Source organism: Lissotriton vulgaris, chromosome 11 (assembly GCF_964263255.1).
Source record: "Lissotriton vulgaris chromosome 11, aLisVul1.2, whole genome shotgun sequence".
Taxonomy (NCBI): Eukaryota; Metazoa; Chordata; class Amphibia; order Caudata; family Salamandridae; genus Lissotriton; species Lissotriton vulgaris.
In genome coordinates, this window is record NC_141699.1 from 541,517,110 (window position 1) to 541,541,485 (window position 24,376).

The 24,376-nt window shown below is 43.6% G+C and overlaps 1 protein-coding gene across 2 annotated transcripts in view; it reads left to right on the forward strand.

Moving 5' to 3' along the window:
* The window catches only part of KAT6A (lysine acetyltransferase 6A), a 1,442,101-nt gene that overhangs the window by 897,083 nt on the left and 520,642 nt on the right, over nucleotides 1-24,376 (forward strand). For both annotated transcript variants that reach the window (XM_086943585.1, XM_086943586.1), the window contains exon 11: nucleotides 4,007-4,168. In XM_086943585.1, the coding sequence (XP_086799711.1) occupies nucleotides 4,007-4,168 (162 nt within the window). The remainder of the gene's footprint in view (nucleotides 1-4,006; nucleotides 4,169-24,376) is intronic.

A 24,376-nucleotide genomic window follows, 5' to 3' on the forward strand; every position in this document is an offset into this window, starting at 1 on the left:
TAGCATCCAAGTGGTTAAACATAATCCCATGTTTCTGTGAGAACTTCCATATCCTTTATAAAACTTGTCAACCTAATCAATATATTTGCCATTACCATGCTTTGTCAGTTTGCCCTTGCTCTGCACTTTTGCTGTTTGTATGCTCAGTGATTTGCTATATATTTTACTTTCTTACCTTTATTGTACTACTATGACTCATCAGGCCGCTCCTGTTCTGCATCTTGTTGATTTGATTTTTGTTTTCACTATGATGCTATGTATTATGGTCTTGCATATCCTTAATGTATGATATAACTAAACTCATTCAATGTAAAGCGCTCTGATACCCGCAAGGGTCTTGTCGGCGCTCTATAAAACTTTCAAATAAATAAAATAAACCAACAGGATACCATAAAACACATCAACTATCTGGTGCTGAAGGCATTCCAAAAACACATTCAGGGGAAAACTGTGCTGATCCAGACAGACAATACCACAACAATGTTCTAACACAACAAACAAGGAGGTATGAAGTCCTTTCCACTAAGCAAACTAGTACAGGACATCTGGCAGTGGGTACTGACTCAGAACACCAACCTACAAACGGTGCATTTGCCAGGACTAGACAACATTACAGTGGGTCAGCTGAGAAGGCAGAACAACCGCTCTCACGAATGGGAGTTGAAACAGACAGCAGCTCAATATCTGTTCAATCGCTGGGGATCTCCAGTAATAATCTGTTTGCAACATGCAGAACAAGAAATGCCAATCCTTTGCCTCGAGGTTTCTACATCACCTGTCAAAGGGGAATGCACTTTCACTCAACTGGTCACAGACATTTGCTTACGCTTTTCCACCGATACCCCTAATATAAAGAGTACTAGACACGGAAAAAATGGGAACAAACATGATTCTCAATGGCCAAGACAGGCATGGTACTCAACCGTACTGGTACTATCCAAAGGGAACATGATAAGGATTAAAGCAGACACAGATCTACCCACAGTACAAAAGGGCCACATTTTTCACCCAGAACCAGCAACACTGCACCTGGCAGCTTGGCTACTCAATACATAGAATTTGGCCACCTCAATCTGTCCACAAGAACTATGGAAATTCTAAAGAAGGCAAGGAAACCATCAACAAGAAAATGCTACGCAGCAAAATGGAAGCGATACACCACATGGTGCACTGCTAACAATCAGTTGGGGTTCAATCAACACGCAGGAGACAGTAATCACTTATCTAACTTATCTCCTGGCCAGCAACATCAACTACTCAAGCATAAAGGTGCACCTAGCTGCCATCGTAGCATATACAAGAGGGAGAGCATGCAAATGTTTTTTCATAAGGCCTCTAAGCAAGAGATTCTTAGAAGGAACAAAAAGGATTGCCCTACCGAGGTCATCTCCTGTACCCACATGGAGACTCAATACAGTGCTTTCACAACTAATGACAACACAGCATTTTAATCGATCGACTTAACGAGGCAGGAGTTGGTGGCACAGCCCTCGCACTACTTAAGTCATTCCTGCAGTGCAGAGGGCAATTCGTTGAATTGGGTGGCTTTAAATCAAAATGCTTTAGACTCCCATGAGGGGTGCCCCAGGGCTCATCCTTGAGCCCCACCCTTTTCAACATTTATGCTGCTCCCCTGGCTTGTATGATCAAAAATCATGGGTTCGAATTGGTGTCATACGCAGATGACACGCAGATAATTATATCAATCTCGAGCAAAAAGCAGGGCACTGCACTAAAATTTAAGGACTGCTTGAAGTGTCAGTGAATGGATGGCCAAAAACTGCCTTAAATTAAATTCAAATAAAACAGAGGTTTTACTTTTTGGAAAGGACACAACATTCTGGTCCGCTAACTGATGGCCATCAGAATTGGGAGCTGTCCCCGCTCCAGCAGCCAAAGCTAAAAATCTTGGAGTTATTATGGATCCACTCTCTACTTCTACCCGCATATAACAATGCTTACTCCGTCTATTTATTTCACCTTGAAAATCCTAAGGAAAGTGCTCCCTTTCATTCTAACAAACCTACAGAAAACTGTGGTGTCAGCCTTAGTGCTATCAAAACTCGATTATTGCAACAGGCTTTTAGTAGGAGTAAACAAATCCATTTTAGCTAAGCTACGGGTACTTCAGAACTCCGCTGCAAGACTGTTATTCGGATTAGCCAAACACACATCAGCAAAACATGCTCTTAACACTCTACACTGGCTACCTATGGAAAAGCGCATAATGTTTAAGGCCTTGTGTATTGCCTTTAAGTCATTACAAAGTTCTGGTCCTAGCTATCAGAGGAAGCGCTTTAAATGGCATACCCTCCCGTCGAACACTGCGGTCGACTTCATTGAAGTTAATGGGCGAGCCCACGTTCCGTATTCAGAGATCGGGTGGAAAAAGCTTTTTTAGCATCACTACAAGATGGTGGAACAAGCTACCATTTGATTTGAGAAATGCATCTGATCTGCTATTATTCAGGAGGGGTCTAAAGACATGACTCTTTACTCTGTAACCTCGCATAAGGTCTGGGATGATGACAGTCAACATTCCCTAGGTGATGATTCTTCAAGCGCCTTGACGCCTCTGGGTAGATGTGCGCTATATAAATATTAAAAAAAAAATAACCACCCTTTGAACCCATACACAAGGCAGATCTTAAACACATCACTCTTAAAACAGCCTTTCTCGTCACCATTACTTCACTACGAAGAGAAAGTGAGTTGCATGCTCTAACAATACAAGAGCCATACCTACAAATTCATAAGGAAAAGGTGATTATAAAAACAAACCCTCACTTCATATCGAAGGGAAGTATCAAAATATAATTTGGATCAAAATATTCTCCTACCAATATTCTTCAGAAATCCAACAACTAAAGCAGAAAAAAAGCCTCCATACCCTGGATGTAAGGAGAGCGTTACTGTACTATCTACAAAGAACAGAACAAACAATTGTTTGTCGCATACACTCACACCAAAACAGGATCACCAGTCACAAAGGCAACAATTGCACAATTGATAGTACAAACCATCCAGTCATGTTATGCCTATGCAAAAAAAAATGATTATAGGTCCTACAGCTCACTCCACTAGAAAGAAAGGAGCAACTGTAGCTTTCATGGCTCATGTACCCATTGATACTATTTGTGCAGCAGCAACATGGGCATCACCACACACCTTTACAAAGCATTACGGTGTGGACATACACATGAGTAAGGAGCCTCAAATTGGACAGAAGGTGCTTCAACACATGTTTGCAAAGTCTTCCTCTCACCACAGCCTCCCAACCTCGGGCGAAACTGCTACATAGTCTAATGCACAGCATGTGAATTCAGAAAAGGTTTCACGCTGCAAAACAAAATGGTTACTTACCAGTAGGAGTAGTTTTGCAGCTTGAATAATTTTCTGGATTCACATGCGACCCACCCGGCCTGCCCTACAAGGAAATCAAACATCTCATCTCAAGGATTACCAATAGAAAAGAAGAAAAAAGAATTCAAAGATGGCTACCACGCACGTCAACCTCCAGGATGAAGTTGGATGTCACACAGGGGACGTACCTGCCACCAAATGGTGGTCGACAGCGACCAAAACAAGAAAGAAAAGAAAAAAAAAGAAAAAGACTATACCAGACCCAACCACTAGGTGGCGGAATAATGCACAGCATGTGAATCCAGAAAATTCTTCAAGCTGCAAAACTACTCATACTGGTAAGTAACCATTTTGTTACATTGTTTTGAACATATTCACTAAATGGCAGGAGAGTACACATTATGGGAATTTACAACACTGCAAACCTCAAACTAAGTATTACATGTAAGTAATATTTACCTTAATTTCCCTGGTCACTTGACTCTCCATGGAAGCATAACACAGTTAAACTCTGTCAACTAATTGATAATACTTCTATTAAGAAATTGTCTTTATTTCCAAATAAGTGAGGGGGTGGTTTTTGTTTCAGAGGTATTGTATCTTTTTTTTCTGTCCTCACTTTTCTGCTTTTGATTTTCTTTAGGTGGATGGGAATGTCAGCACCATATACTGCCAGAATTTATGTCTCTTGGCAAAGCTGTTCTTGGATCACAAGACACTCTATTATGATGTCGAGCCATTTCTCTTCTATGTACTTACGCAAAATGATGTGAAAGGATGCCATCTTGTTGGGTACTTCTCGAAGGTGAGCATGTGAGTGAAAGCAAGAATCTGCAGTGTATTTTGCGGTGACTTCTAGGTACTGTGCTTATTTGTCCCTATCTTAGGCTGCCTAGCGTCCATTGCCTCTGTGACCCCGCACCTACTCTGACTGCTGGTATCTCTCTGTATGTACTTCTAATGCAATTTGGGCTTCTCTTGTCCCCTTTGTGGAGTTTCCTCTATGATTGTCTGGCCAGCAATGCTTGTCTTGTTTGCCCTTGTGGAGCACTTTGACCGTAAGTATAGATGTCTGTGTTCTCCTGTGGCACCATGGGCACTGGTAGTTAACAGTGGCTGCTTTTCTTGAAGTATTTTAGACTGCTCTCCTTTTCTGTGAGACAACATTGCTGAACGAGTGTTGCAATTGCTGACTCTAGGGCAATGACTTCTGTTTCTGCCCAGCACCTTCCCCTGCCATAAAGTGAAGGGGCTGTTCCAGGGACAGATAGGAGTGGTTAGGAAGGATGAATGCTAAATGACATAGTGAAGGACAGGGTCAGATGAGAGGGCTTGTGTATGGGTGGCTGTAAAACCACGCAGTTTGTAGATTTGGAAGGACAGAGTACTGGGCTTTCATTGAAGAGGGCACAACACAGCAAGTTTATGACAAGAAATAAGAAAGACAGAAGAGAAAGTTCCTGGTCGTGACAGTAGAGGGTGCAAAAGGGGCTGGTGGAAGGTACACAGTTTTGGGATGGTTAACACAGTGGATACTGCACCAATTGTGTGTCATTTCACTGAGGAAGTCTGAGATTTGTTCCAATTCCCAGGCACTCCATCCTGCACCTTGTATGCAGAAATTCTTCTGCTCTACCCCAGTATGATTGCAAGACATCCTCTACCATATAGAAGACTTCCCTCTGCATTTGGTTCCCTTGATCTTCCGCCGCTTTGGTCTGCAAAAGTTCTAAACATGACATTTCCTTTACATTCCAACATGTAGGAAGAATTAACTCTTAACTTTTTCATGAGACACAGTTATTCTGGATACGATCACTAGAGTGCAAGGTGACATTGATGGCCCCTCATATTAAAGAAAGATCTGTACACCCATGGATTTGATGAGTGGGAGTTACATCACCTCAGATCCAAGTATGATTTAGCCTTGACAGATAAATTTGGCATTCCAATTTGATTGGACTGTCAATCCAACCATCCAACCATGCATCAAACTACAAGTGCATCCTCGCCTTTTCACAAAAGGCATTGGGAAGGTTCTCCCTAGACACATTTTGTCTGATTTTGAAATACCAACCTCCTGAAGATACTAGCACAGACCGGAGGCATTTCTACATAAAGTACTTCTACCACCAAAAAAGAGGATCCTTTCTGTGTATGAAAAGGTAACCATCCTCGCTGTACTGCATTTTTTATTTCAGTTAGCAGTGAGTCGGAGGTCTCCTATTAACATGTCTGTTGGGTCTATTGCAGGTTTGCTTCCTACCTCATCAAGGAGTTTATCTGTCAAGTGAGATTTGTTTTGCAATCTGGAATGCATGTGAATCAGATTCAGTGGTGAATTTCTTTCTATTTTCCTGTAGATTCTTATTGCTTTGTGTATTTTCTTTAAGCAAGGCCATTTTTTTTCTTCTGCTGCAGAGGGCCTAGTGCCAGTAACTCCCTCCAGATTATGACTGAGATCCAGGCATGTGTTGTGGCCAGGCAGAAAAGTGACTATGTAGGTGAATCCCCACTACCTAAGTACCTTAAAGATATTCCTCAGAGATATCTTGCTAGGTTTTCATGCCTCTAGACATTTTGAGAGGCTTAGGATGAAACCTGGCAGATGTCCTCGACATCATTAGGCACTCGTTGACACTGCGATGAAGACCTTTAATTTCGAGGTGGGTGTATGTTATCATCGAGAGCCCATTGTACTAGTCTTCACAACTAGAGAGCCCACTGTGTTGTAATTACGTGTAAAATACAGTTGCAAAAGGCACTTGGAATACCAGGATGCTAGACTAGAGTTTGGCATTCATAAGTCTCCACTTACAGAGGATTAACAAGTCAATAAAAGATAGAGTGGAGATTGTGGTTCATGATTTGATTTACAATCATGATTTCAAATGTTGAGATACTCCTGTGGATTCAGGCTGGCAACCCCATGAAAGCCACTATTGAATGCACTGCATACAGTGTTGGCAAAAGCTATGGCGTTGTAGTGGTCAATAGAGTCACAGTGGCCTAAATGTAAAACTTCCTCTGCAAGGAGGCACATTAAGACATATGGACCCTAAAGGTTATAAGAGTATTATAATTCAGGCATGAAGAAGACACACAGAAACAGCATGGGGTATGAAGTCTTCTTTATTCCGTCATCCACTCTCCCCAACTCAATATCACCTGTCATTTGCCTAAACATTCCATAGCAGGCTTCTTTGGATTGTTCAACTTGTCAACAAGGGGAAGAGGCGATGGAACATGCCAATGGCCTAGGAATAATAATATAGGTTAGATTGATAAAGTTATACACTATATAAAATACTGCTTTTTAACACATCTTCCTTCCTTAACCCCTTCACTGCGGCGGCTATTCCGCCGCAGTGCTAAGGGGGCGGCTGTCGCATGCTGGTGACGGAACCGCTCCGTCACCAGCCGCGGTTGAGCTGTGCGGAGGTTTATAAATGGAGTAGCTTAAGGAAAAGAGTAGATGAACAGGAAAATATATTAATTACGATAATGCTTGGCTAGTTTGTCTTATCTCCATTTTTGTCCATTGTCTAACTGTACTACATTGTGGTACACTTTAGTTATTTTACAGGGTGGGTAGTATTTTCTTTGATTTTGGTGTTCTTTGTTCTCCTTCTTACTTGTACCTAATCCAATTTTGTTTTTTCACCCCGTGTTTGTTATCATGCCACTTTTTATATTTGATTTGATGTTGATATTCCTTCTCATGAGCCTTGTAATTATCTATACTCACCTGTTTTTCCCTACCCAACCAAAAAGGATTAATTTTGGTGCCAGGTTTTCTACCTTTAAATAGATACGAAAGGTGAAACACCTGTGATGAGATTTGGTGAAGTGTGATATGGCCGTATATAATCACACAAGGAGTTTTGTACTTAATGGCCATTGACTATAGCTAATTGAATATGTTCCTTAATAATACAAATCATCCTTTCCACCAGTCCATTTGCTTTCAGGCAGTATTAGGAAGTTTTCTCATGTTTTATATTAAGTGTTTGCCGGAAATCTTTCATCTCTTGGAATGCGAACTGTACACCATTGTCCGTAAATCTAGTGGAAGGTATACCTTCTCTGCTGAAAGCATATTTTGGGAATTCAATTAATATGGTAGTTGTAGTTCGATGACCTAACTTCAAGATTATCCAGGGAGAGGTATGATCTTTCAAAACTAACATGAATAATTTGTATGCCCCCATACCGTCCATGAGCCCAGCTATATCCTTGGCTAGCTTATTCCAGGGTTCAAGTAGCACTTCTACAATAGACAAAGGAGCTTTACGTGTGTTTTTAGTTTTGTTACTTTTTGCACAACTAACACAATCTCTCACTTTCTGTTCCACAATGGAGTCCATTTTAGAGATCCAGAATTTATTTCTTAATTTATTTTTTTGTAAAGCTCCTGCCTAGTTGTCCCCCATGAGCTAACTCAATAATTTTCTCTTTTAGTTCGTCTGGCAGTGCAGTTGTCTCGTTATGGAATATTTTTCCATCAAGGATGTTTAGTTCATGTCTTATTCCCCAATAATCCTTCAATTCTTGTTTGAGATTCCTGCATTTATTAAGCCAACCTTTTATAATAATTTCTTTTAGTTGGCTTAGAATTACATCTTTTCTTAAGCACTCATTCCACTCATCCTCAGATAAAGCAGGCAGATTCATGGACAACATTGGACTGTTTATTACTTACTCTTTTAACCTCTGTTCTAAAGGTGCTCCAGATACATATTCCAGTTTAAAACAGTCATTTTCAAGGCCAAGTATCGACTTGGATATGCGTGGAGTACTACATTCCGTCCATTTAATGGAAAACATAATCGTAAGTGGTTTGTGATTGGTACCTTTAGTAAATTTTATACCCCATATGTAAAATGTTTTACAGCCCAATTGCAGGCCAAGGCCTCTCTTTCAGTTACAAAATAATTACATTCTGCTTTGGTTAGGCACCAGGACACACACACAATTTTTTTCCACCTCCCTCTTTTTCTGTGATAAGGTACCTAGACGCTTTTTGTAGGAATCTGTTGTAAGTATGGTTTTCTTCCTAGGGTTAAATGTGCCTAAAGCAGGTGAATTCATTATTTATTTTATTTTATCAACTCTCTTTATTTTTTTATTCCCAAACAAATGCATTGTTTTTTTCTTTTTCAAAAGATCACATAGATTTTCACACTTGTTAGAGATGTTTCATACATATTTTGCCATATGTTCACTCAAACCTTTAAAGGATTTTACTTAATTCTTACTTTTGGGGTATTGAGCAAGTTTTATTGTTCGAGATCGTATTAACCCGGAATCCATCAATCTCTTGAACACTGCCCGTAATTATCTGATGCATTATTTTCTGAAAGATTGCTGCCGCAGATGCGAGTCTATTAGACAATCTAGAAAACATAAAAGTACCCGTAGGTGATGTAAATGCTGGATTCGGGTGAACATCTACTTGGTGTTAAGCCATCGATAGATCAATGATGCTAAAGTATTTTGCCTCCCCCATAGTATTTAACATCTTAATTATATGTGGAAGTGGGTGTGTTTCTACCAATATTCTCATTTAAACTACGCAAATCCATGCATACGCAAATTTCTTATCCATTTGCTTTCGATGCAATGACTATGAGAGCTAACCATTAAGAAGATTTTATAGGTTTAGCAAGGTGAAAGGGGAACACGAATCAGTAAACCTCAGTACTGGATTGTTATTCAGATACACTTCGCACTTTGTGATAATTAGTCTTCATATAATTTTCTGTATCATTAACTTGGAAGACATACTTTTTCTCTTGTGGTTCTTTTTTTGTAATAACTTTTAACTTGGGGTTTCTCCCCATCCCTACAGACTATGGCAAAATGTCCCCTTCTTTTGCACTTCTTGCAAGTAACATTCCTGGCTGGGCACTCTATGTTTATTGCTAAGTGGTTACTGCTACCACATCTGAAACATTTCAATTTATGCTCTTTAATTACTCTATTCATATTTACTTCTTTATTCGCAACTTTACAAATTTAATTGTCTGCCCTGTTTTTCTGGACATTGGCTTCTATATCACTTGCTATTTTCATCTCCTTGATACAGTTAGCTATATGTTCTATAGATTGTGCTATATGAATTGCATCTCTAACATCTAAGTCTTCCTGTCTATCTTCTCCCTCTGGGTACGAAAGAGTTTCATACGTTTTACGCCCATGTACACCTAAGTTATGCAGGAGTTTGAATTGCTTACATACAGCAGTACCAACACCTCCAATTGCCCTAAGGTTTGACTCTAATAACTGTATCCAATCTTTCCAATGAATGTCAGGTCCCCTGATTTAATTTAAAAAAGGAGGAGGTTTGTTCATACTTTCAGCCACCATCATAGTTTTAATCTTGTAAGAAGAACTCTTTTCCAACCTTAATTATGAACCAATACACTTTGTTTATGCAATCAGAACACAGGAAACTCAGTTGGGATATAATCAGATACAATCTATTCTACAACCAAGATACCTAATCTAAACTTCCATAGCGTATATATCTTAAATGCAAAGATACTAAGATTTTACATTTACAGCTATAAATATCTTTCTATAGGCTCTCACATATAGTATTTCAATTAGGACCTCTAGAAGACTTCTAGACTCAGGCATCAATTTGTCATCCTTAGATATCCAGTTTGGGAATTATGGACTCTAATTTGATGTTTAAATTAAAAGAACTAAGTAATGTATTTGAGGTGTGTGTGTCACCACGTAAAAAAGGTCCACGAGACACACTTTTGTTCTGAATGGTGTATGTCACTCTGCATAGATAAACAGAAAACCACTTAAAATATTGTTTTGTACGGGCATACATCCCAATCTGCTATACTGTGACGCACTGTCCATACCCGCTGCCTGGAGCTGATGAACTGTTGCCCCGCTCCATGACTGGCTACGTCCCGGCTCCACACTTCAAAGGTCGGTGGCAAGGGCTTACCTTCCTTGCCCTCACGCTTCGAGTTTGAAGGATACCAACACTCCACTCCCATGCTCCTGGGAGAGGGACTTCTCCGGGTTGAGAGAACTCTTTCTAAGGTCATTCTAAATGTGGTCACAGGGAAAGCTGACCCCATACAATAAAGAGTCTAGGCCTTCGAGCACCTGCTTCCTCTTTTTCAGACCATTCCTCAACTCAGTGCAAACCATTGTGCTCATTTTATGAAGATGGCCTAGTGTATTATTATAGTTCCTCACTCAAGGCTGCACATTGCCCCCTCCCAAAGCACCTTGCAGATCAATAGTCCATAGTGGAGGGTCAATGGGAAGATCTAGTGACGGAAGGGAAAAGTGACTGCTCTCTGCAGTGGTGGAACATCAATCATTTAGCAAGGTAGGCCTTTTGCAGACCCAGTTCCGCAGATGACCATTATCACAGACACCTTTCTCACAGAATACAAAGTGCATCTCAATGACTTCACTTTACAGGGAATGTGGCCCTCTCAGAAGCAGGGTCACCGCATCTATTACTTGGAACTACTTACTATCCGCCTAGCCCTAAAACCCTTTCAAGAGGATATTCGAAGCAAGGTAGTTCTAATCAAGACAGACAACACGACACTCAGAATTATGGCAGTACACATTTGCTTAATTTTTCCCAGCTAGCGTGAAGGATTTTGCTTTGGTTCCGCATCAACAAGTCCATGAGTGGGAATTGCACCCCTAGGTGTTTCACACCTACTTCCAGCATTGGGGCACCCCTCTAATAAACTTATTTGCCAACCCAGAAAATGCAAAATGCCCAATAATTGCTACCAGAGATCCACAGCCATGGTCCATGGGCAATGAACTATGAATAGATTGGTCTGGTCTGTTTGCCTACTCTTTTCCACCTCCCCTGCATCTTCCTTTTATAGACCTAGGCAAATGTTACTGACCCTCATTCTTCTGCACCAACCTGGGCCAGATAACCCTGGTACTCCAGCCTGTAGAAGATGCCCCTCAACCCTCATAAGAGGTTTCGCCTCAGGCTAAACCTCACACAGAGGGAAGGTCAAGTCAGGCATCTAGATCCCGGATAGCTCAGTACTGTAATTTCGCACCTGAAAATGTAGAGGTCTGGTACCTTAACTGTCTCCACAGGAATGTATGTCTGTCTTGAATGAAGCCCTTCAGCTCAAAACCCAGGCTTTTTCCATAGCAAAATGGAAAAGGTCAGCTGGGGGCTCTGGGCCTTTGATGCCAGCAGTTTCGGCTCCAGCGTCAGAGGGCCCCAGTGGATCCAACCCTGGATCTAAATCTGCGCCAGTCGACCTCATGGTACCTTCCCCGGGGTCGATTCCAGTGACGACGCCCCAGTCGCCGGTTGTGCCCCCACAGGGCGTCGACCCCAGCCTCACCCCGACGTCCATACCGGCGCCAGAGGGTGCTTTTGTACTGCTGTTAATCCCTGGAGCTCCCTATCGCCCTGAGTGGTAACCAGGGGAGGTTGAAGAGGACTGGAAGGGGTATGGAGACCCTTTAGCTGACCAGCTTGAGGAACTGGAGTGGCGAGAGGAACTGGGTGATGCCAGTGGTTTGGATACCTTCTCAGAACTTGGCATGCTCTCCCCCCACCTGCCCTGGCTACGGAGGAGGAAGTTTCTTATGCAGCGGTGTTGCGTAGGGCGGCTAAGGCCTTCGGCCTCAAGCTTCCTACAATGGCAGTCAGGACTAACCTCCTGACAGAGATGCTTCAGCCGGCAGCAGAATCTACTGAGCCCCTGCTGCCTTTTAATGAAGCCCTCACAGATGGTCCAACCCCAACATAGGGGCTCATGTGGACAGGATGACTGCCCGATGCCACCGCCCTGCCCAGGGCAACCCACTTTTTCTCTTCCATCACCGAACCCTCAAGAGTTTGGTGGTCCATCCCTCGTCCTCTAAAGGCGCTTTCCCTACTGCTCCCCCAGATAGGGGATCCAAGAAGCTGGACCACCGAGGGAAGAAGATGTTTTCTTACACCAGCTTGGGGCTGCGTTTGGCAAACACTGCATGCCTCTTGGGCTGTTATACCCATACGGTGTGGGATACGGTTGCGCAAGTGCTGCCACAGTACCTGGATGAGGCCTGGGCCATGCTCACACACACATTTGCTGAGGGTCGAGATGCAGCTAAATTCACCTTCAGGTGTGGGCTGGATACCGCCGACTCCTGGGCAGAACGGTTTCCACGTCGTTAAACCTGAGGCGCTACGCCTGGTTGAGGACGTCTGTTTTTTCAGAGGATGTCCAATCTACCCTTTTGGACATGCCCTTTGATGGCCGTTACCTGTTTGGTGACAAGACTGACTCAGCGCTCGAGTACTTTATGGATTCTAGTGCTATGGCAAGTTCCTTGGGCCTCTCGCAGTCTACCTTTCGTGGTTACGGAAAGGGTGCCCCACCATGTTCCACGCAACCGAGACACAGGGCCACATAAGCTACCCAGTCAATGCGAGGCCATGGATTTGGGACCCAGGGACGAGGGTTCTGGGGGCCAGCGGGCTGGCCAGTCCACCCATACCCATCCCCCGCAACAGCCTCCAAACCTTCCTAGTCCAACCTTTTAGAACCACCACAGGCCAGTGGGCGGCAGGATTCACCATCACCTCCCCCACTGGCAAAACATCAAATCGAACAGGTGGGTTTTGCAGATAGTCCAAAGGGGGGTACTCCCTGCCCTCCGAGACTACCCCCCTCCATGCCTCCAACACTCCATCGCATGTCTGAGGATCACTGGGCCCTTCTCTGCCAGAAAGTTGCAGCTCTCTTGGCCATGGAAGCTATCGAAAGGGTCCCTGTGCCAGAAGTATGTTGTTGTTGTTACTCCCACTACTTTCTGGTACCCAAGAAAGAGAAAGGCCTGCGTCCTATGTTAGACCTCAGGGACGTCAACCGCTTCCTCCGGAAGGAGAAGGTCAAAATGCTCACGTTGGCTCTGGTCCTGTCTGCCCTCAATACCGGTGACTGGATGCTAGCGTTGGACTTGCAGGACGCCTATTTCCACATCCCCGTCCTGCCAGCCCACAGGCGTTACCTATGGTTCACGATAGGCAATGAGCATTTTCCATTTAGCGTCCTTCCCTTTTGCCTTACGAGCGCCAGTTTGGGTGTTCACCAAAGTGAAGGAGGTGGTCACAGCTCATCTGCGCAGATCGGGGGTTCCAGTCTTCCTTTATCTCAACAACTGGCTGTTGAAGGCTGGCTCGTCCCAGGCTGTCATCTCCCACCTCCAGACTACAGCGAACCTCCTGCATTCACTGAGGATCACTGTCAACCAGCTGAAGTCGCACCTGCTTCCCTCTCAGAAGCTCCTTTTCATCGGAGCAGTTCTCAATACAGCACAGTTACGGGCTTATCCTCCCGAGCATCGAGTCCGGGATATTCGGGCTATGATTCCAAAGTTTCAGCCTCTATCCTGGATTTCAGTGGGAATAACCTTGAGGCTGCTGGGCCTCATGGCCTCCTGCATCCTGCTGGTGAGGCTGTTGCGAGCTCTGCAGTGGGACCTGAAGTTCAAGTGGGCGCAGCATCACGGGACTCTTTACAATGTCCAGATCTCGGCGGGCACTGCACATCAGTTGCAGTGGTCGCTCATGAACCAAGATTGGGTGAACGGCAGATCCCTCTTCCTTCCCCAACCAGAGTTCACAGTGGTGATAGATGCAGCGGCCACATGGGAGAGGCGGATATCAGTGGTCTCTGGTCTCTGGCTGAGTCCGGATTCCACATCAAATTTCTGGAGCTTCGAGGGATCCATCTTGCATTGAAGGCATTCCTTGCGTCTGTCAAAGGAGGAGTGGTGCAGGTGTTCACGGTCAACACCACTGCCATGTGGTACTGCAACAAACAGGGCGGAGTGGGGTCGTGGACCCTATGTCAAGAGGCTCTTCGCCTTTAGACTTGGCTGGAACATCGGGGCATATCCCTGGTGGTTCAACACCTGGCAGGTTCCCTGAACTCCAGGGCAGACTAACTCAGCCCCCGGTGCATGATGGATCATGAATGGCTTTTCACTCGGAGGTGGTGCAAGGTCTCTTTTAGCAGTGGGGAGAGCGTTGGTTAGATCTGATCACCTCCGAAGAGAACGTGTACAGTCAGCAGTGCTGCTCGTTGGAATTTCCAAGGCTGCATTTTCTCTGCAATGCTTTTGGTCGCTAGTGGAGTTGCGGCCTTCTCTTTGTCTTTCCCCGTGTACCACTTCCACCCAGAGTGCTGAAGAAGATGAATCTCGCCCGGGCCCAAGTCATTCTTTTGGTTCCGGACTGGGCACGTAGAGTCTATTACCCCGAGCTTTTGAGCATGGCCATCGATCCTCCGATCAGACGGCCTCTTTGGGAGAATCTTCTGTCGCAGCAGCAGGGGTTGGTCCTCCACACGAACGTGTCCAGTCTCCACCTCCTAGTGTGGAGATTGAGCGGCGAAAGTTGAGAGCTTTCGACCCTCCTCCCGATGTCTGAAATGATGATGATGATGATGTTTTTGAAATGTCATCTTGGCAGCCAGATGTCCCTCCACTAAACCGGTATACGCATGTAGCTGGAACACATTTGTGGCATGCTGCACAGCAAAGGCTGTGGATCCCCTTTCTGTCCCTCTTTCTGAGGTTCTCCTCTTCATTCTATCTTTGGCCCTGCAGGGCTCTGCTCTGGGCCCCATTAAAGTCTATCTTTAGGCCATTTCGGCCTTTCTTCGCCTTCCTGATCAGCCTTCACTTTTCAAGTCTCCTATTGCAAACGGATTTGTGAAGGGCATTATTCTTAATGCGCTAATGGGACTTGAATCTACTCCTTATTTTTCTTATGTGTGCTCTTTTCAAGCCACTACATAATTGTCCTCTTCGTCTTCTTACTTTAAAGACTGCCTTCCATCTCCCCATCACCTCTGCCCCCATGGTGAGTGAGCTTCAGGCTCTGTCATCCAAGCCTCCTTTTCTTGCTGTTCATCCGGACAAAGTGGCCCTTGGCTCTAGACCCTCTTTTCTCCCCAAAATGGTTACCTCTTTCAACATAGGTCAGACCAAAGAGGAGGAGAAGACTTCACCGTCTGGACCCAAAACATGCGCTGTCCTTGTACCTTGACCACACTAAAGATTTCCGGGTGGACGATCAACTCTTCGTGGGTTATGTGGGTGCCAAGAAAGGTCAGGCCGTACACAAAAGTACCATCTCTGGATGGGTTGTCCTAAGCATCAAAATCTGCTATTCTTTGGCGAAAAAGGAACCTCTAGTAGGTACACGCGCCTACTCTACCAGGGCGACGGCAGCCACTACTACTTTGGGACATGGAGTTCCGCTGATTGACATCAGCCAGGCAGCCAAGCGGGCATCCCTGCACACGTTCACAAAACATTACTGGCTGGACTGACAAGTACGGCGAGATGGCTTTTTTGGCTGTTCGGTTCTCCAGGACTTCCTGGTGTGAACCTAGCTCACAGACTCACCGCCGGGGTTGGCATTGCTGGGGTTTCTATTCTACAAGTAAGGAATCTATAACTACAGACTGTTTCAGATGAACAAGTTACTTACCTTAGGTAACGATGTATCTGTAATAGACATATGTAATTATAGATTACTTACAGCCCCACCTATCCTTCCCGTTCTGTACACTGACTTCTAGGGATAGGGGCTCCCTTCTAGGGCCCTAGTTAGGTGTACCAGTGGTCAGTGTCTTACGTGCCTCTGCCATTCTGGTGTGGAAAGTTGTTCAGAACTGATGTCAGCGCGCAAGGGTGGCGTCTACGTAGGCACAACAACTTCATCCCGGCGACCTCGACAACACCTACTGACGCGCAGGAGTACTACAACGAAATAATTCTCTAGATCCTGTCTGACGCCTGGAGTAAATTCTACAGGTAAGGAATCTATAACTACTAATGTCTCTTACAGATACCTCGTTACCGAAGGTAAGTAACTTGATCACTGCACACTATGAAAAAATGTTTCGGGGAAAGTATCAGTTTCTAATTTGTATTGTTAGTTCTTTAGTGTTAGTTATAAATGCTTAAATATGTCTGTCTGTGTGCAGGGACCCTAAAGCACTTTCAAATACGAACACTTCTAAAAAGTGAAGCTCGTTTATTTAAATCAAATGTATATTTATATAAAAGCAGATATGCTATATCTACTCTAACAGATTACATTTGAAAAATGTTATGTTTATTTTTAATTACAAAGACCATATAAAAGACCCTTGAAGCACCCCCCACGCTTTCTGCCTACAGAGAAACATGTTTAAAATGGAGAAGTATAGCCAGATATGGTGTGCACTAATAGAGTTGAAGGAGAGAAAACTAACACTGCTCCTTTGACCCTTTCACTATCAGGGATTTTGTGCACAGTAGTGCCAAAAGCTTTTTTATAACACTTTCACTGACCCTGTACACTTCCCTTGACATTTGCTGCACAATTATGTCATAACGACCTACTGGTTGCAGCTTTTTATGGCATATGTATATGTCAGTAGGATAGTGAGTAGATTAAGAAGCCAGCAGTGTCCATCCATCTCCTGTGACTCATTGTACTAGCTGTTGCCTCACAGACTCTTTTTTTTCCTGGTTTGTCTGAGAGGGATCCAATAACACTAAAAAAAAGTTTATATATATTTTCACAATTTCTGTGTCTTTTAAAAAATTTCACCTATTTTTATACCATTTAGATTGCATTTTCTGAGATTTGCAATTTTCCAAAAACGATTAAAGGACAGGGAGGCATCCACCTCAGAGGGAAGTTATAAGATATCTGGGACAGGTAGGTTCGGAAGCGTGAGTGGGCAGCTATGCCAATTGACCTTCTACTGCGGTGTAACCCTCATCTGCAAATGGTTTTCCACATATGAGATTTAGGGAAAGGAAGAAGGTTGGAAGCTGACACCAGAGACATAATTCGCTTAAACCTTGACATTCTTGTTCAAGATTTTACACCTTGACATGTAAGATAGGTACGGTGCCCACCCATTTGCAACAAAGGCTAAAGCAGCATCAGTATCAAGTTGGTGTAAGCATGCTTCAACATACAGACATGTATAACATCAAGACAAATTCCTCTGTTGGTTCACTCAGTGTTATGCCAGTCGACTTTTCATCGTTCATTGTCATCCCACACCTTGACATTGTCAGGAGTCACAAACTCTTTAAGGAAATACATGTTGTCTCTGTCCCTAGTAAGCCCACGATTCACACTGGTGACTTCTGTGATGAAAATACCAGCTGATGATTTGGTTCAAACTCCTCTATAGCTACTTCTGCTTCCAGCTCTTCTGACAAGACCCCTTGTAGTTTTGGAGACACACCTAAATCACTCAATTTGTAAAATGCTACTTTCTCCTTTACTCCATTTTGTAGAAAGCTATTTTCTCCTTTAAATTGGCCCATGTCAGCTCGTTCCGCATCTCCACATGCAGTGGCACATTTTTGTAAGGACTTTCCTCTACCTTCTACCTCGGTATTACTGGTAGATGAACCCCGCTGCTGTCAACTAAGGAGTGCTCCTTCATAAAATGCAAAAGGAAAATAATCCATTCTACTCTGCACATGCCAGACGGCACATTGACATCAGCCCAGATATCGACACTGACTCCTCCTCATATACTGTACTCCACAGGCTTCATTTTCATTCAAACACTTACTAAAAAAAATTCTGACCAAAGAAGACTAGACTTTGTTGTAGTAGTCAGTGAAGACTTATTACAGCTGGGTGACAAGAACCTCTATTGAATCAGCAAGCTTGGTGCTCTCTGAATATTAATATGCTCTTTTGCTAAGAAGCTGTTTTTGGCTTCATCTTAAAACTGTGCAGTATAATGCTCAAGTGGAAATGAAGAACCTCCAGATCTCTGGTTTCGTTATCTTCAGTCCCCAAAGATGCGAAGAGTTGCACGCTAATCAAGTGGAAATATTGAAGACTGTATATGTCAAAAAGTAAATCAAATACCTTAAACCATTTAAGCAAAACAGGTGTTGCCCGTGCAGAAAGGGACTTCCATCCCCTTGTTGGTTGTACAAGCGACAGCAATCAAATCAGTAGCAACATTATTCATCATTCCAACATGGGGCCTTCAGGAGCAACAACAATCTTTGTCAACCAAGTCACCCTCATACCAGACATCAACTCCTACTTCCCCTCCTCTGTGTCTCACTTTGATATGGGGGAAGGAGTATTTAGAAATATCTATACAGCAATCTAGGTGAGTTGCAAAACATGATAGCTGATGGGTGTTCAATATTGCGCATAATGGATGTGTTTTATTTTAGGACATCCCACACCTTTGTGTTGATTTTTTTCATTTCAGGACATCTCCACTATCCAAAGTCGGTAACTAGCTCATCCGTGCCAGTATGTAGAGAAGACACTACAGTATTTCCACTCGATCTTCATCATTTGGGCCTTCACATAAAATTCGTGAAATACACAGTTTTGCCAGTTCAGACATTGCCATTCTTAGTTTCATCACTGGATTCAAACCAAGGAAAACTGTTTACTTCAAAGGGGAGGGTGTCATAAATGCCACACAAATTCCATATTCTCCCAGTCACAAGTGTCTTGTTAAGCTAGTAATGAAGCTCATTTGGTTAAGGTGTCTATTATGGTAGTTTGTGATATTGTTGGTGTGGGCAGGCTGATAGTCAGCTAGTAAGGAAACTCCAAGGTTTAAAGTGGTTTCTGAAGACGAAGGCAAGCAAATGTATCTCTTTTTGCTTCCTTCCAGGTCAGATCTGCAGAAGGCAGGATGTTATCAAAGATTTGCTAAAGGAATAGCAACACCACCAGCAAATAGAGTGAGTTCTAGGTATAGCAGAAAACATATGGTCGCTTGCAGTACAGGAAGTCTTAGCAAGACTGGGTAAATGGCTATTCATTAGATGTTATAGCACAGCATAGAAATGTATTACATGAAAAAGTAAGTTTGAATATTTTCTTTGACGGTCCAAAGAAAAGGAAACAAATGAAATTTCATTGCTTTGACTGTGTTGGCTATATTATAAATCTGCTACAACAGCACTTAAGAAATGTAGGGAAATTAATACCAAAAATAACCAGGAGCTGTGACTTAAGAATGATAGCAAACTGTGTTCAGTCTCAGAAATGACCTCAACTGCTTTTAAAATTGTGAAAGGGATATTGGACAGTTATAAACATGAGTAAGGGCAGTGTAAAGCTGTGTTTTCATTACAGTACCCCATGCAGATTTTGAAGTCACACAGATCGCCATGGAATTTGATTCTGTTATGTTTGAATATTACAATCTAAGTGATTATTAATGAATGCTAAGCAAAAGAGACTACACATTTAGCTTAGTCTCAACACAAGAATTTGAGTTGTGTCCGTTCACCCCTTATGAAAAGCCAAGTATTACTTAGTTCATGGTTTTCTCCCACTATTGATTAATGTGTTACAGGTTGAAATATAAAAGGCACACAATTGATTGACGGAATGCAGAACAAATCAAAACATTCACCCCCAGTCAAGAGATCTGGGTTAAAACCATTGTTCTTTTGCTCACCATGCCATCCCAGTTTAGACCTGGCCATATGCAAATCAGTCTTGACCCTGTGCCTCATGGAAACAGTCCAGTCCGAACTGCCCAGCCAGGTCCTCCCTGGACCGGAAACAAGCATCATAGGACCGTTTTCGAAATTTCACCCCTCATCAGCCAGGATAGCTTGATTCCAGTGGCACAGTGAGCCCAGGACCCACGTCTGGGCATACCTTGCGCACTTAGGGCGAGAAAGCAAAAGACACACAATTGTTGGACAAAATGCAGAACACATCAAAACACCCCAGTCAAGAGATTTGGGTTAACCAGAAACAAGCAACCCAGATCTCTTGACTGGGGGTGGATGTATGATTCATTCAGCATTCAGTCCATCATTTGTTTGCGTAGCACTTTTCGCCCTATGTGGGATGGGTATGCCCAGACGTGGGTCCCTTGCTCACTATGCCACTGGATTCAAGCTAGCCTGGGTAAAGAAGGCTGACATACCCTGAAACCGGTCCCAGGATGCTTGCATCTGGTCCAGGGAGGACCTGGCGTGGCAGTTCAGTCTGGACTGTTCCCATGAGGCACAGGGTCAAGACTGATTTGCATATGGCTGGGTCTAAACTGGGGTGGCATGGTGAGCAAAAGAACAATGGATTTAACCCTGATTTCTTGACTGGGGGTGAATGTATGATTCATTCAGCATTTCGCCCATCATTTGTTTGCGCAGCACTGGTTGAAATTTGTCTCATTTAGATAGATGCAGGATGGAATTCTCATGTGAAATGTACCTGGGAAATTCCATATGAAATGCATTGTTTACTTAAAGAGCAACCTTTATTTTTATTAAGTATTAGACACTATTCTATGCCTTTAGGGCTATTTCTCATATATAAACAGATATGCTTATTTGATAAATGTGGTGCAACATGTTCCCCCTTACTTTTTTGGGGGAGGGTACCCACTTAGATCCTCCTAAGCCCCAAGAGGCAATAAACATAACATACCCTTTTTAGAGTAAAGGAGAACTGGCTGGTGCTTCCTACTCCAACTCTAATGACGTATGCTCTTTAACCAGAGAGAGTTAGGAGTCACCAACCCTGTCAGACAACCTCACATCTACTGGGGATAGTTGTAAATCAGAGCCCCAGCCTGGGTCCCAAAAACAGTAGACAAATTGGTATTTTACATATATTTATTAATATTCCTTATTTGTCTACTGATAATGTGTATTTGAATAATGATAAATATTGTGAAAATCTTAGCAGACCTAAAACTAAAGTAGTTGTTAAAAATGCCTCTAGCATATTTCATCTCAGAGCCTTATTCGTTTAGCCTAATCACTGTCTATTTTGCATCATGCTCCTAGTCTTGCGGTTACTTAGCCATTTTTTGTTACTGTATTTTCTGCAGCTGATCAGCCATTCAGTATCCCCCTTCAGCAACCAGAACATGGTCTCCATAATTTCCTAATTTTGAGGGGAGGGGGCAGTTCTGTGCAGCTCTGTTGTTGCCTTTTTGAAACACAGACGAAACAGACGAAGGCAAGCAAATGTATCCCTTCTTTCTTCCTTCCAAGTCAGTTCTGCACAACACAGGATGGCGTCGTACTGTAATCACTACACATAGCCATGTAGCTTTCAGATAGCAGAAAGTTAAAAACCACAACAGCAGACTGTAAGTACTGCACCTCACTCCTCAATTCACCACGGTCCCGTACACTGAGTTCCTGTACCCGCCGTTGGTTGGTACAACTGCCCAGCAGAAGGATGATAATAATCGGAATGGAATGGTGCACTAGGAAAATGTTTTCCCTCCAAATAATTGTTCAGACAGTATTTATAAATATTCCTTTTTATTTCTTTTTTCTTCTTTTTTTTAATATATACTTCTTCACAAGAAAACAATGTGTACATAAACCATCCAGCCAACGTGTTTAGTTCAAAATATCAGTTTTGAACTTTATCAGGGCTCATATATTGTGTTTACAGAATATTCATTTTCCTCATCCTAAATAACTGTTCCAATTGATCGATATATAAATAGATACATCAATGTACTTTCTTCTTGGAATAGGTCAGGTAGGTGCCAGAGATATATTTCAAAATGGCTTAGTCTGTAAGTATGGAAACGGGGGTTATTCGCCCGTCATTGATAGTTGAAGAACAGATAAGAAATGCTCCCCCAGGAGTCGGGAAAAGCCCCCGTTTCCATACTTGCGGACTAAGCCATTGTGAAATATCTCTGGAATCTACTTGACCTATTCCAAGAAGGATGTGCATCTATGTATCTATTTATATTCTATTTTCGATGTTGGGTTTGGAAGCATGGCTTGGAGCTCCAAAGTTGATGAGGAAGTTGAAGAGAAAAAAGGAAACTTATTTCATCATAGATTTTTTCCCCCCCAAAAAATCCATCCAATGTCAGGTTTCATTACCTTTTTACACACTGCAAAAGCACAGAGAGAAAGTAAGGTTCGCCAAAATTTTTAAAGGATATATCGACTACGTGGGTCGAAGAATAAAAGGTTATGGGCACACTGCCATCATACCTCTTCTCAGAAAGACTGGCACGATTTATGTAAACTCCGCCTCACCAACGATGAGAGGTCGGAGGGGTGCATCGCTTCTGCTAAATTTCACCCCAAGGTCTTAAAGGCATGGGGAAAACTGTGGTAGGTGTGTTGCGCCATAACACAGTCCCAGCACAATGAAAGATCGCTAAGGGACCTGGGTTTGTCGAGTGATTCAGATGAAACCCACAAAGACACAGAGGTGGCATAGAAGGAAGGTCCTGATGTTGAAGACTTTCTTCTAGACGAGAGAGAGAGAGAGAGAGAGAGAGAGAGAGAGAGAGAGAGAGAGAGAGAGAGAGAGAGAGAGAGAGAGAGAGAGGATGCTGAAAAAGACACTGACAGCAAGAATCACACACCAAGGGCGCTTCTTGGATGAGCCAAAATCTTCAGAATCTAGACATATACAATAAACGGCGATGCTGAAAGCCTTGGTGTTAGAAGGAAAGCAGAAGCCAAAAGAGCCCCATGTGTGCATATCAAATGTCACTGTTGGAGGCAGACACTCAGAATCGGTCTGGACATCAATTTGTGATCGGGAGAATGGAAGGAGAAAGAGCCTCATGAAAGATAGGTCTTGATACCAAAGAGGAAGTCTGAGGCTGTTGCTATCGACCAAAAAACCCTTGACGCCAAGAAGAAACAAGCATTTGCAATGCAATAGGTCTCGCATTAGGAAAGTTTGAGCTATTGGTCTTGTAAATGACAATTTTTTTATTTAGGTGTTGGTTTTGAAAATAGCTAAATTAATAGCTTTGCCATTTACACTGCCAATAGGTATAACTTTCACAAATGTGACACCTATAGCATTTGTAATGCAACATGTTTTGTATTTACGTGACTTAGATTTATTGATATTACAAATAACAATGGCTTTTAATTTTTTTAAATAATTAATACTTAAATAAAAGTGATTGTAATTTATAATGGCAATAGCTTAAACTTTTGTAAAGATTATGTTCAGTGTATTTTATTGTGACGAAAATCCAAGAACAGAAGCGAAATATTAACATCTTTTTGTGACATTTGGAATAAAGCTTGAAACATTGAGAGAACATATTTGAACCAGTTGTTGTTGAATGCTTGCACAGATTGGTGCTGTGATGGCGCGGAGTGATGTTGTGGTGGCGACGAGTGATGCTGTGGCGTTCAGTGATGCTGTGGTAGCGCATAGTGATGTTGTGGTGCCCCTGAGTGATGCTGTGGAGGCCGTGAGTGATGCTGTGGAGGCCGTGAGTGATGCTGTGGAGGCCTTGAGTGATGCCTTGGAGGCCGTGAGTGATGCTGTGGAGGCCCTGAGTGATGCTGTGGAGGCCCTGAGTGATGCTGTGGAGGCCCTGAGTGATGCTGTGAGGGCCCTGAGTGATGCTGTGGAGGCCCTGAGTGATGCTGTGGAGGCCGTGAGTAATGCTGTGGAGGCCGTGAGTGATGCTGTGGAGGCCGTGAGTGATGCTGTGGAGGCCGTGAGTGATGCTGTGGAGGCCGTGAGTGATGCTGTGGAGGCCGTGAGTGATGCTGTGGAGGCCGTGAGTGATGCTGTGGAGGCTGTGAGTGATGCTGTGGAGGCTGTGAGTGATGCTGTGGAGGCGGTGAGTGATGCTGTGGAGGCGGTGAGTGATGCTGTGGAGGCGGTGAGTGATGCTGTGGAGGCGGTGAGTGATGCTGTGGAGGCGGTGAGTGATGCTGTGGAGGCGGTGAGTGATGCTGTGGAGGCGGTGAGTGATGCTGTGGAGGCGGTGAGTGATGCTGTGGAGGCGGTGAGTGATGCTGTGGAGGCGGTGAGTGATGCTGTGGAGGCCCTGAGTGATGCTGTGGAGGCCCTGAGTGATGCTGTGGAGGCCCTGAGTGATGCTGTGGAGGCCCTGAGTGATGCTGTGGTGGTGCTGAGTGATGCTGTGGTGGTGCTGAGTGATGCTGTGGTGGTGCTGAGTGGTGCTGTGGTGGTGCGTAGTGGTGCTGTGGTGGTGCGTAGTGG